Source organism: Colobus angolensis, unplaced genomic scaffold, assembly GCF_000951035.1.
Source record: "Colobus angolensis palliatus isolate OR3802 unplaced genomic scaffold, Cang.pa_1.0 Scaffold53, whole genome shotgun sequence".
Classification (NCBI taxonomy): domain Eukaryota; kingdom Metazoa; phylum Chordata; class Mammalia; order Primates; family Cercopithecidae; genus Colobus; species Colobus angolensis.
In genome coordinates this window covers 6,673,563-6,686,780 of record NW_012118821.1, presented here as the reverse complement: position 1 = coordinate 6,686,780, position 13,218 = coordinate 6,673,563, and the positions used below count along the sequence as shown (strand labels likewise).

The 13,218-nt window shown below is 46.9% G+C and overlaps 1 protein-coding gene across 1 annotated transcript in view; it reads left to right on the top strand.

The window, feature by feature from the left end:
- RNF144A (ring finger protein 144A) overlaps positions 1 to 13,218 on the top strand; it is a 61,914-nt gene that overhangs the window by 25,983 nt on the left and 22,713 nt on the right. The window contains exons 3-4 of the mRNA XM_011960945.1: positions 8,366 to 8,470; positions 8,622 to 8,682. Of these exons, the coding sequence (XP_011816335.1) occupies positions 8,366 to 8,470; positions 8,622 to 8,682 (166 nt within the window). The remainder of the gene's footprint in view (positions 1 to 8,365; positions 8,471 to 8,621; positions 8,683 to 13,218) is intronic.

Genomic DNA, 13,218 nt, shown 5'->3' with positions numbered 1-13,218 from the left:
TTTTTTTTTTTTTTTTTTTTTAAACTTGTAGTATTGATGAACTGAAGTGCTGTTAGATAATTTCACAAACCCTGATTTATACACACATACAAAGTGGTTTTCTCGGTGGCATCTTTCCTTTTATGGAAAGCATTTTTTCCTAGTGTTGCCCCTGAAATCATGACAGCTATGTTCCGTCCTAGTCTAAAGCCCAGATCCCAACAATCTCTGTTACCCAGATCTCTCTTAGCCCAGAACCTCCATGAAGCAGAACAGCTTGATGAGGGTCTGGAGTTGTCAGAGTTCCTGCACATTAATCTTGGCAGAGGACTTCACTCAGAGCCCAGGGATGCTGTAGTTATAACTTTTTCTAACTTGATGTTTGTTTTTCCTAATCAAGAGTATGAAAAACTAAAATGTGGAGGATGAGCAATTCTCTACACGATTAACAGGAAATGACACTTTGTAACCTGACGACACAGGATAAGTGGCAAGCCAGAAGATTGCAGCCTGTGCTGCAAAATGCTCCCAGGACACTGACACGCGTGCCACCAGGACCTGTGTTTTGGGAAGGGACACCCGCCTCCTCAGTGTCAGAGGGCAGGAGAGGGTAAGGGCCCTGTGACTCCTGCGTCCGATGCTTGTACTGGCCTCAGAGGAGAGTTGTGGCCCCGCTACCCCAGCCCTTGCTGGTCTTCGCAGGTGGGTCCTGGTACCCCATCCCCCAGCCCCTTCACTGCCTCCTTCCCTCACTGGGACCTCTGGGACCAGGCTGGCAGCCCCTGTCCTCTCTCCATGGCCACTTCCTGAAAGCCTTCCATCCTCGCTTCCCTGTCCATGGCCTGCCAGTCCAACAATATTCTCTGAAATAGACACTAATGTAAGTGGGACTCCTTACCCTCTTCCACCCTCTGACACTGAGGAGGCGGGTGTCCCTTCTCAAAACACAGGTCCTGGTGACAAGCATGGGCCTATACCATGAAGTAGGCTGTCTCTGCACCAGACATTTGGTGTCTATTAAGGGTCCTTGAGAAAATGCTGATTCCTGTTATTGGCTTTGCTCAGAAAATGAGCCAAGGGATAAAGGGCCACTCTGGAAGCCTTTGCACACCCTGCCCCAGTTAAGGTCAGAGAGTGCCTTCCCTCCCTCTCAGAACACTGCCCCTTCTTCCTACCTGGAAAGGATCCTTGGGATCTGCTTTCTCTCCCCATTTTGTGGATTTGACTCTTCACCCCAAGACCCTCCTGAGTGCTTTCTTCCAGGAGGCCTGTCTAGGACCGACAGCAGGTAGTGTCCTCAACCCTGCCCCAATATTGGCAGGATCCCTATCAGTCTCCCCAGCCCTTTCTTAGACAAGCGGTAAAGAGCAGACAAATAAAACTTTCAGTTTCACGATGGGCTGGGATGATGTTCAGTTGTCTGGAAAATTCAGATCTTCCCAACAGAGGCGGAATTAAGACAGTGTCACACGGTTACAACTTAACCCTCTGCTGTTACACATTCTGAGCAGTTGCACGCCTACTCACGTTGTCTCACACGCGGCTCTCAAGCCCTCTGTGCATGTGTCCCCTTCTGCGCAGGTCTTCTTAAATGCGCACACACTCGATTTCACAGACACACTCATTCCAGCTCCAGTAGGAGTCTGACCCAGGGATCATCCTGCCTCAGCTTTTAAGCACCCTCAACATAGTACACTTGCCAAGCCATGGTATGCCTTTCGCCCAGTGTCACAGCCTTGGTGCGGAGTCCATAAATACTTGTTGAAGGGACAGAGAGGTCGAGTCTCTGCCTGTTCCTGCCTCATGTTGGTGGTGTTTATGTGCACACCCTGCTACCACACTGCCTCTGTTCTGTTCCACTGGGAGGTCTTCGTGATGAAGCCGTGGCTGGGTGAAATACGCATTTTTGCTCCTCTGTGAATCCGGGTTTTCATATCCAACAGATAGAACCAACGGGCCGCGCTGCCCACACCACCGCTTCTCTTGCAACTTGTTTGGAAGCTGAGGCTGCAGGAGCGAGCTCCTTGCTAAGGAGAGAACATGCATTCTCTCGGAGGTCTTCCCTCTCCGCCAGCTCAGCACTGCCTCCAGAGGTGAGGGGAAGGCAGCTGGACAGTTCACTAGTCCCTGTGAGATAGTGGAGAGCACAGCCTCCACGTCAGTGTCTTCCCCTTGTGGCTGACGAGGGGGAGGATACGCCCAGTGGCGTCCCTAGAGAGCCAGATCTTCCTGGCTGTCACCCCAGTCTCGCCCTGCCTCTGGCTCCCTGGGCTCAGTCTTCAGATCCTATCACTGCCTCTTTGGCTGCCACCCAGACCTCAGGACAGGCAACTGTGAGAACAAAGAGTGACCTTCCTCCTTTTTGGCAGCGGGTGCATGGTCACATGTGCAAGCCTCCTCGAGAACATCCAGCTTCTGGTGGCTTTTGTAGACCGTAGCGTAGCTGCAGGCCCAGCTACAGGTTGTGCCCTGTCCCTTTACCCTCCAGCTGTCCCCTCACAAACACCTCCCCGAATCCCTGCTGACACAGTGGCCTGATTGAGAACCGATGGCCTGACCCATCGCACTGGCCTCCTTGCCCCGAGTGGGTTCTTATCAAGCAGCCGTGGATGACACAGGCCCCCTCCCGACACAGTGCGATTTCCACTGCCCGCAGGAGTGAGCCCTGCGCTCCGCTCAGCACTGCTGCTGCCTCCCGGCCCACCGCACCGTGCTTCCCTGTCCCCCCGGGCCAGATGCTGTTCCTGAGCACACCCCTTCTGGTGGAGCCTGCTTCTCTTTCTCCTGACTGCTGTTTTTCTTGGACAAACTCAACACTGGAAGGGGCAGTCTCTTCCCTGTATAAGGAGATGGAATAAACAGCCTCTGCCTCCAGCCCTGCGGCCATGCCTTGCTCCTGAGACCTCTAGATGGCCAGGGGGCCAGGGTTCTGGGCATCCTCCTGGCCTCCACGCCAGGTCCCTGCATGCCTTCCCACAAAAGCAGGTGCTCAGTGCTAACTGCTGAGTGAACTTGAGAATCCCAGAAAAGTGACAGCCTTGCTACTGCTAACTTCCCACCTGGAGTTCTTGAAAGAGAGCATTTCACATGAAATCATTCCATCCACATCTTCCCTGAGCATCTGCAGTCACCAACCACCGTGTGAGGGCCTGTGAGGGCTGCACAGGGCCACAGAGGCCTTACCCCTGGCCTTATCTACACTGCAGGAGATGAGGTGTGCACTCACCCTCCACATGAGTGACAGGGGCCCATACATAGTGTGCATGCTGGAAGACTCTTTGACGATGGAAATTGTGCATGGGCAGAATGAGGTTAAGTAGGTGGAGGATACTGAAGGGGTAAGAAGAACTAGTATTTGCCGGGGCCCTACTTTATACAGGGCAGAATCCACCCTTCCAGCAAGGATGCCACCTGCAAAGCAGGATCGTCTTCTTGCTCTGCAGCTGAAGGGACTTAGTCTTAGATACCTTAGGAGAAAGGCGGCGCAGGGGAGCAGCACGCCGATCGCGACCTGAGGCAGCTGATCATGAGCGCCTGCCTCCTGCGCGCCACCCAAAGCTGTGGCGAGAGCATGGGAGACAGCGGGTCTGAAGGCTGGACAGAAGCAAGAGCTCACGTAGATGAGAGCGTTCATTTTATGCGTAAAGTCTGGGTTTTTTTTTTTTTTTTCCCAAGAACTTTATAAAAGCAAACTTTATAATTGGAACTCTTCAGCTTGTGAGCGAAGTCACGTTCCCAAATCCTTGAGGAACGTGATCCTTGCCAGAACACATACTGTGCAGCTTGCTGGGCAGTTCGCTCCAGGTTCCCAGGGCCACCCGGTGAGAGTTGCCAGGGGGATTCCCATGAGGCTGTCCTCAGAAGAGAAGGTGTGCAGGGAGTCGTGCCTCCAGCCTGCTTAACCACAGCCAGGTGTTGCCAGGTGTCTGGCTACTCTGTGGGTGTTCTACTCATCTCTGTCCTTCCATGCACCCTCTATCTGCATGGCTTTGATTCATCCCTTGCTATTTGCCAGCACTCTGTTAGGTATGGGGAATAGAAAGATAAATAATTAATAGATCTTGCTTTCAAAGAATTCACCATCGACTAGAGGAGAAACATAAACAGACCATGGATTATTGATGGCTCTAGAAAGGCTGAGAGAAACCCTTGCAGAGCGTCTGAGCAGTATGCCAGAGCACCACTGTCTCCGGGGCACTGGAGCTGTGGAGTGATTGTCTTTCTGTCCGCCAAGCTTATCCCACAGTATTAGGAAGGGGAGGCACTGGGAGACGAAGGTCCTTGCTAGACCCACATGTCTGCACAGTGGGTGAGCTGTAATTTCAAGGCAGCCTTGTGATTCTAGGGTCTTTGCTCCCAACCACTGTTTGTGGGACTCTTGCTGCTTCCGTTTGGACCTGCCTGCATGTAATGCTTGTGTTCATAAGTCATGGATCCCAGATAAGCACCTTTGAGCACAGTTTCTGGGCATTTTCTCCTGCTTGTAGGGTCGTCAGTAGCCAACAGGCCTTCGTGTGAAAAAGCAGACGAGAATCAGACTTGCTGTAGTTTTAGGCGAGGCAGATATTTCTCCGTGGCCGCTTCTCCTTGGCAGGAAACTTGTGACGCACCGGAGGTATATTAGCAAATCAGCAGTGCCGTCTCCTCATCAGGTTTCAAAGAGTTGGAAACCAAAGTGGAAAATGAAATTCCTGGAACATTCTGTGGCTTACCCCCCTTTCTTCCCTCTGTGTGGCTGATGCCTTTTTTCCTGCAATGCCTTTGACCCTCTGGCCAACTTTTCATCTCTGGGAAGCCTTCCCTGACCCCCCCCCAGGTGGGACCCCTCCTCTCTACCCATGTACTGGCCTGTTAGAGCCTCCCTGTCCCCTTGCAGTGGTCCCATGAGAGCACGGAGCACAGTGCATTGTGATGATGATCTCTGCACGCCTCTTTCCCCCACACTGGGCTGTGTGGGTCTTGATCGCATTTGCAGCCTTGCAAATGAATCATTGCATTTGCAGCAGCTTGAACATACAAAGAAGATGTTCTCGGGGTTGACTGACACTGCCCCTTTAAAGTACGTACGATTCGTTGTCTATAAAAAAAGTTTATGAGGTAAACAGAAAATACATATTGAATGATTGCTTTTGAAAGAGTTCTTTTTTTAAAAAAAAATTAATTTTATTGTATGTATTTGAGGTTTACAACGTAGTATTATGGGATACATATAGATAATACAACGGTCATATAGCGAAGCAGTCCAGCATATTCATCATCTCACATAGTTGCTTTTTACGGTGATGAGCAGCTAAAATCTTCTCGCTTAACAACAATCCCTGATACGATACAATTGTATTAAAGTTAGTCCTCATGTTGTATGTTAGATCTCTAAACTGGCTCATCTAAAAGTTTTCAGTTGAGGAGTAAGTATGCAAAAAATTTAAAACAGACAAACATAAAACCTCACCAGCCTTGGAACCAGCCACACGTGGGTTTGAGCCCTAGTGCTTCTACTTGAGCTGTTGTCAACGTCTCTGAGCCTTGGTTTTCTCCTCTGTCGTGTGAGCGTGGTAACACGCCATATGACTTTTGTGCATGTTTAATGAGCTAACATAGGTAATGCGATTCACATAGAATCTAGGACTTAGAAAGCATTTGACTACTATAATGAGTGCAACAGTAGGAAAATGTATCAGTCTCTGCTTTTAGGCTGTTTTACAGAAGTTTCTCTGTTTACCTATTTTTGTGCTCATGTCAAGACATCTTTTTGCAATTAGAATGAAAACCATAGCTTGTGAGTCATGACCCACTTTATATCTGGAAGAAAGCTGGGCTTGTTTTTGATGGATGCAAGGTCAGGCGCTTGGAACCTCATCTCTTTTTATATAGTGAACAAATTGCTATTCCCAGAACATAATCCTTTTGCAACTTGCACAGATAGCTGCATCCTGATGACACATAATGTTCACTCTTGGGTAGCTTCGAAACCCAGACATGACTCACTACTTGTTGCATATGGGTGTACGCTTCATGCCGGTTTTAATTGTTGTATTTTGCTTCTTAGAAGAGTCACGTTCTATCATTACATGCTGATCTGCACAATATTCTGAGAGTCTCCAGCATCGTATATTGGTTTAAGGCATTCCAGTATCCTCCAGAGACCCCATTTAGACAAACTTCATAATAGAAAGTAAAATAATGATCTTGTTGCTAAGGTTTTGGGATTTTTAAATGCCTATAACTGTAAGAGACATATCACATAAGTAGACAAAAAAGAGACAACAGCCACTATTTACGTAGCTGGTGGTGCCTACCAGGAATTATGCCACGTGCTTTCATAGATTACTGTCACAAAAGTGCAGCGAGATGGGCATTCCGATTTTGTTGTCAAGGGAGCTGTTGCCCAAACTCTGACTTGAGGGACAAGGATTGGTTGAGCCTGTCTGGCTCTGAAGCCTACAGTCTTTCTCCCTTGTCATGTGGCACCCAGTCATAAACAGAAAGTTCCACTGATCTGCCAACTGTCCAGCTCATTGTTACAATGGTTCACCACTCTAGTAGTCCACAGCGCCACTGCCACTTAACATGTCGGCGGATGCTGCCCAGAACCAGGCTGCAGCCCTGCTGGAGGCTGGGGGTGACTCCTCTCTTGCTCATCCTCTGCCTCTCCCTTGTTCTGAGAAAAGCCTTTGCATTGGTTTTAATGAATTCATCTCTGAAAATTCTGCCATCTGGAGTCTCACATAGAACTCCAAGCCTGGGCTCGTCCATACTCACTACTCTGGGAACTATCTTCCTAAACCTTAGGTTGGCAAAATATAGATTATCTGTGTAAACCTCAGTTCAGAGCCACTGCAATCATCAGAGCCCAGGCAGATCAAAAGAACACAGGCTGGAACACAGGGTTCAGTGTGGAGCCACCAACATTGTAATTTGCACTTGAAGTTGTAGCTCTTGAGAAAAGCTTTGGCAAGTGGCTCTTTCTGAGGATGACCTTGATTTTTATTTTTTAAAGAAATTGCAATCTGGAGTCTTCAATGAATGAAATATTCTATTTTGCTAGGATGGGGAAAATTACCAGTTTAGATCAGATTATTCTTTATATATCAAGCATATACTCTTTTCTGTGTATTCTTCTAAACTTTTTCCCTTGCCTGAGATTCTTACAACTCCACTGTGAGGTAGGTTAAACCACCCTAAATTGCAGAGCAGGAAAATAAGGATGGTAGAGAGAGACTAACAGACTTGTTCTAAACATGGAGGTAGAAGGAATTGCAGTTGGATTTCCGTTTAGACCCATTCATTAGTAATGATCATGCATTCTTGTAATAAAATGGATTATACGTTTTTGCAGGGAGGTATCAGCTTAGCAAACATAGCTTATGGATTTTTCTTGATTAATTGCTATTATATTTTAATAATGGTATTGTAATATTATATATTATTGCTAATATGAACTTTAAATATACTGGAACTGTGATTGAAGTTGATTTGGGGATGCCATTGTGGGATTTTACGTCATTTTCTATGCTCTTTGAGTTCTTATATAAGCTCTACATCTAGTTTCTCTTGGTAGTGAGCCTAGCTGGCAAAGGCCATATTGTTTCTTCTCATTGCTGTTTATTATATGCTTTTCAGGGAAACACTAGATTTCTAAGACTAGTAGACTTTGTAAAGCAGGAGTGAACACCACAGAATCTTTTATGTTAACTCTACTTCGTTTCCTTCACTTCCTCTTGTTTGACTTACTTCAGGCTTTAAGCAGGGCTTCCAAGTAGGTAAGGCAGATAGTGAGTAATTGCCAGGTAAGTAAGGCACCCTGAGTGAGGAATGCCAAATACAGTTGGGTTCTCAGCAGGGAGAACGTGAGCATTTTGTCTGAGCAAGCTTGGGTTCACATCGAGGCTCTGGGTACTATCTGTGGAAGTTGGCAGCTTCCTTTTTTGCTGACTCAGTTTTCACATATGAAAAATGGAACAGTCATACCTTTCTTGTAAAAATGGTCTAAGGCTTCAATGAAACACTGGGAGAGAAAATATTTAATGCAGTGGCTGCATCTCATAGGCATTTGAGGAATATTACCTCCCAGCCTCCCTTGTAGCCTTTCTTCTTGCTTTTAGAATTCTTGGCTCTTGTGTTTGCTGAGGTGTTGTGCGGGGATCTAACCCATAGCCTTAGCTTTGTGATTGAGCATACAGTCCCTAGCACAGAATGGGTACCCCATAAATAGTTATTGAATGAGTAAAACCTCGAAACCTCAAATTTGTTGGTTGCTGTGGGCTAGACAGTGAAGATGGTAAACTGTAATGCAATGATGTGCCTGGTCCTTTTTTTAATGCATCATGATTTCTTCAGCATTAAGGAGGTAAAGATGTTTATAGACCCTTCTCTGTTTTTCTTTCAGTGCCTGAAACAGTATGTTGAGCTCTTGATCAAAGAAGGATTAGAAACCGCAATTAGCTGCCCAGATGCTGCCTGCCCTAAACAGGGCCACCTACAGGAGAACGAGGCATGTGCAATTGAACAGACTGGGCTGTCTGATGTGCTCTAGCGTGCACAGCTGAACTTGTCAGAATAACGTGGGTTTTGTTTGGGTGTACATTGCATTATATTGTAGCCCTCAGCTTGTTATCTTTCTTGTTTGCATTTTTTTCCCTTAGATTGAGTGCATGGTTGCAGCTGAAATTATGCAAAGATATAAAAAGCTACAATTTGAAAGAGGTAGGTGCCTGATATGTCTGCCAGTTATGATTCCTGTAATGTATGAATATGGATAATTTTGTGGGGAGTTCTTTTGGTAGATATGGTTATACAGCATTTGATAGGAGTTAAAAAGTTGATGTAAACTAAACTTCTGAAATTAAACTGACATTCTGGATTCTCTGAACAGCTCACAGTTTGAAGACCTTGTCTAGTGATCTATTTGGTAGCAGGAAGAATTTATGGAACACAATTTGTTTATAGGGATTTATAGGCTCCTGGGGGAGGTTTAAAGATGATGGCTCCCATGAGGTATTAGATTTCAGCCAGCTTAAGGCTAAGAGTTTGAGGGTTAAACTCTTGGGCTGGCCCAGAATGTAAAAAATGCAAAGTCACAGAGGGAAGTCATGAGGGTAGGCATAGCGGAAATTACAGTAACCCCCGTCCTAACAACAGTCCAATGGTAGGTGTCCTGTCTGCACTTACTCGCCACTGGACACAGGCCTAGATAGTAGGTGCTAAATGAATAATCAAGTCCCTTATCCCAGAAAGTGACACAACAGCTCTGCAAAGCTAATTTGTCATTATCTAATAAACGGATCCCCAGAGAGGCTGACTGACTTGCCCTGATTTCTAAATATAGTGGGTGCTTTGGGACCACATCCCATGACCCTTCGTCATGCGCTCTCCACTGGGCCCTGCATAGCCCTCCTGGCTGGAACAGGCCTGATGCAGACCCAAGGGACCTCTGGGAGAGCAGTGTGGCAGGTGCGTACAGAGCAGAATATGATTCTCAGGATCCTATTGCAAAGCATTAAGCCATGTGGAATGTCCAGGAGAGGTCTTTAGCTCTACTCTCTGAAGTACTCCGGACTCATACAACGAAACTGTAAAGGGTCTGTGGACTCTATTTGGCTTTGTTTTCATATCTATTTTGGGCCCCGGGCTCATCTGCTAAAGAGCAGAGTGGCAGATGTGTGCAGGCGACACTCCTTATGCAGAACATCATTGTGAGGACCCTGCAGATGGATTCTGAGTTTGGATTGTTGGCATCTGCTTTCCCTCTCCCTGCACGAATTCTTGGGTTCTTGACCTGAACAGGGTCTCACTACTGAGACACAGCCGTGGCGGATGGGCTTACATGAAAGCATGGCCAGATGGGGAGTGGACGGCAGAGGAGACGAGACCAGAGGACCATATCCAGAGACTCCCAGTTTAGCTGCATGCAGAGACCTGCTGTTTGTATATTTTTGCTTTTTAAAAGAAATGCTAGAGATAATTGGGCCCAGTGGCATATACCTACAGTCTCAGCTACTCAGGAGTTCAAGTCCAGCTTGGGCAACCTACCGAGACCCTGTCTTTAAAAAAAGTGAGAAAGAAAAAAATATGTAGTCCACTTAAAAAAGACTCAAACAGGATTTTTCATGGCATTGCCATTTGTTTTCAAGAGTGTGTTTATTTAACTGTCGTATATGATTTGCTTTGGGGCAGTTTATAGCTTTAATATAATGTCATTTGGTACAAAAGTCAGTATGTAGAGCAATAAAATGGATTAATTTGGATTTCTGAGACTTTCAGGCTCTTCTGAGAATATTTTCCAGAGAGAATCTTGACAGAAACTGGCTGTTGTTTGCGTTACAAGAATATGAACTTTCTGTGACATTGAATTTAATTTAAAAATGCAGCTGGATACATTTTCCAACCTAAAAATTTTAACTGTTATTTCTTTAGTACTTTGGCTTAGTCAAAAAATCTTTTTTCCTTTTGCATAAACATGAAGCCAACTTGGCTTCCGTTAAAAAAAATCTCTCAAACCTCTCACTTTAAAACATTTTACTAACATTATGTTAAAAGTATTTTTTTAAAGTATTCAGACTTAATGCAATAAAAGACCTGTCTAGATAAAATGTTAGAATGTCAGTGCTAAAATATAGCTATGGATTATAGCCAGCACCTTGAAAGAGTTTGGAGACAAGATCAGAAAGCAAATTTTGGTTTCTCTGTGCCTCTAAAATCTAGTCAGTAGAGGATGCTCTGGAAGAAAACTGAGACAGTTCAATGATTTTCTGAAAACACTTAGTTACCAGAAAGTTCTATGGTTAGGTCATGTTGCGCACACTGTCTGCATTTAGTCTCAGAGCGTCTCCTCTGATATAACAGAGGAGACGTTGGATTTAGTGTCAATGTCTCCCCTTCTGGAGCAAGCAGGAAGCCAGGGAAGGGGGCCAGGAAGCTAAGTTTTCATCCTGAGCACCTCCTCACAACTGGCTAACTCCAGAGTCTGGGTAGGGACAGATTCTTGAGCGAGGGGGTGTGGATGCCTCTCACTGCGTGGACCCCTCTCTCCATGCCACACTTGACGCCCGTGCCCCTCTGAGACCCAGCGGTGCTGTGCTAAGGGCGTTCCTGCGCACGTTCCTCTGTCTGGAGGCTCAGCCGTCACAGAGACAGGACTATGGGTCCTCATGCCTACGTCCCACTGCCAGCCCAGTGCCTGGCCAAGTGAATGCTGACGTTAAATCTCACTATGTATTGTTTTGTTTTGTTTTTTTAAAACAAAGTAAAGCTCAGAGAGATTGAATAATACAACGGGTTATCCACCTGTAATCAGGCCCAGGCCCAACTAGAGCCAACACCTGAAAATGTTACCATCTCACAGTAGGATCAAACCCAGCATCCCAGCCCCGCGCCAGGCACCAGCCTGGCTGGGCAGGGTAGTAAGTGCAGGGATGAGAGGGGATGCTGGGTGCACTGTCATCTGTCATGTGCTTCTGAAAGGAAACTGTTTTAAAAGGAAAGCCACCTTTTTAAAAAGTCTTAGGCATTTTTAAGCAGGGAGTTCTTAGAGACCTGCTTCATTAATCTGCGATGAATACACTCTGGGAGATAAGAGTTAACATTAGTTTCCTCTGGTGTGCCAAAAATATATTATTTGCTCTGTTTGAAAATATGTCTCATACACACACGTATGTAGATTGGGGAGGAGAATGGGGAGGATAATGCAGAATGTTAATAGACATCTACACCTGAGCCTGGGGCCATGTTCACAGGGTGTGATGTGCCCTGGCAGCACAGGAAGCACGTTTGCAGTCAGCAGTCTGAGCAGCCATTTGTCCCTGACCTTTTCGATGAGGAATCTGTCCGTGTGAGGATAGGCAGTGCCAAGTCACAGCTCTGTGAGGACAAAACTAAGAAGATTTAAATCGTTCCCATGGAAACCTTAGCCAGGTCTCCCCTGCGTGCTGTCCTGGGGGGCCTTTCGTGATGGGGGCGCATAATAGCATCTCCCACTCTTGAGCCAGGAGGGTGGGCAGGAGGCGGTGCATGACCATCACGTGCATGAAGAGACCGAGACCCAGCTTTGGGACATCTGCTCCTTGCTGACGTCAGAAGCTCCTCACCTCACAGGACGGGCGGGGACAACAGTGGGACAGAAGGGTCCCTAGCAGGCAGCACTGCCCTTCTGGGTATAGCCCCAGAGCTATACCGGGAGGAGAGCAAAGAGTGGGCGAGGATTTCTCTTCGCACAGTGTATTGTTTAGTGCACAGAGCACTTGCACCCTCCTGCAGGGCTGGGCAGACACGGGCCTCCTATCTCATCGGGGACAAAGCTGGGCTCACCCCACAGCATGCACAGACGGCAGGCAGAGAGTTGTTGGAGGCATTGCAGGTACGGGATGGGAGTGTGACCCAGGCCAGCTGCCTTTAGCCTTTGGCGTTTCCTCCTCACTGCTCAGTGTGGCGCTCAGTGCCCCAGGCCGGCATGTGCAACCCCTCCTTGCTTTGCTGTGGACCCTCAGCTCAGGGGAGCCCCAGGCATCTGCCCTCACACAGGTGACTCACAGACAACAACTACATTTTCTCAAAAAGCCACCTTGTCAGAACTGACAGCTAGGAACATTCTTAGGAAAGCAAATGCAGAAACTATCAACAAGTAAGAGAAGCGCTAATTGTGTCCATTCACTCACTATGAGGAGCACCCTGGGGATTTTAGATTATTCTAATGAAGATAATTAGAGTAGAGCACCTGTTCCTGACCGCCAGCGTTCCTCGTTATTATCAAGTTCTTCTTAATCTTCTACCACCCCTAACATTCGGACAGTTTTTGTGCTGTTGATTAATTCACGCTTTAAAAAAAAGGCAGGGGGCAGCCAGATGAGATCAAGGGTCAGCCCGCCATGGCCAGTGGGCCAAATCCAGTCCGGCCAGTGGCCTGCTGCTGTCAAGTTTTGCTAGAACATTCATTTCCAGGTCACTGTGTCTGCTTTTGTGCTGCAACAGCAAAGCCCAGTAGTTACTACAGAAACCCAGAAACAACTTGGTCCTCGACTTATATGATGACTATCCGACCCTCTACAGAGGAAGTTTGCCAGCCCCTGGATTAGATAACTAGATTATTTCAAAGCTAGACCCTACACAAGATGGTTTCTGGAGAGCTGAATCTGGCTTCCCCGTGTATTTGGGGAACATGTAAACACACAGAGCCTTACACGTACATATGCGTGTGCACCGTCAGGACACCCAGCTGGTGATTTGTCATTAATTTGCTGCTGGTCC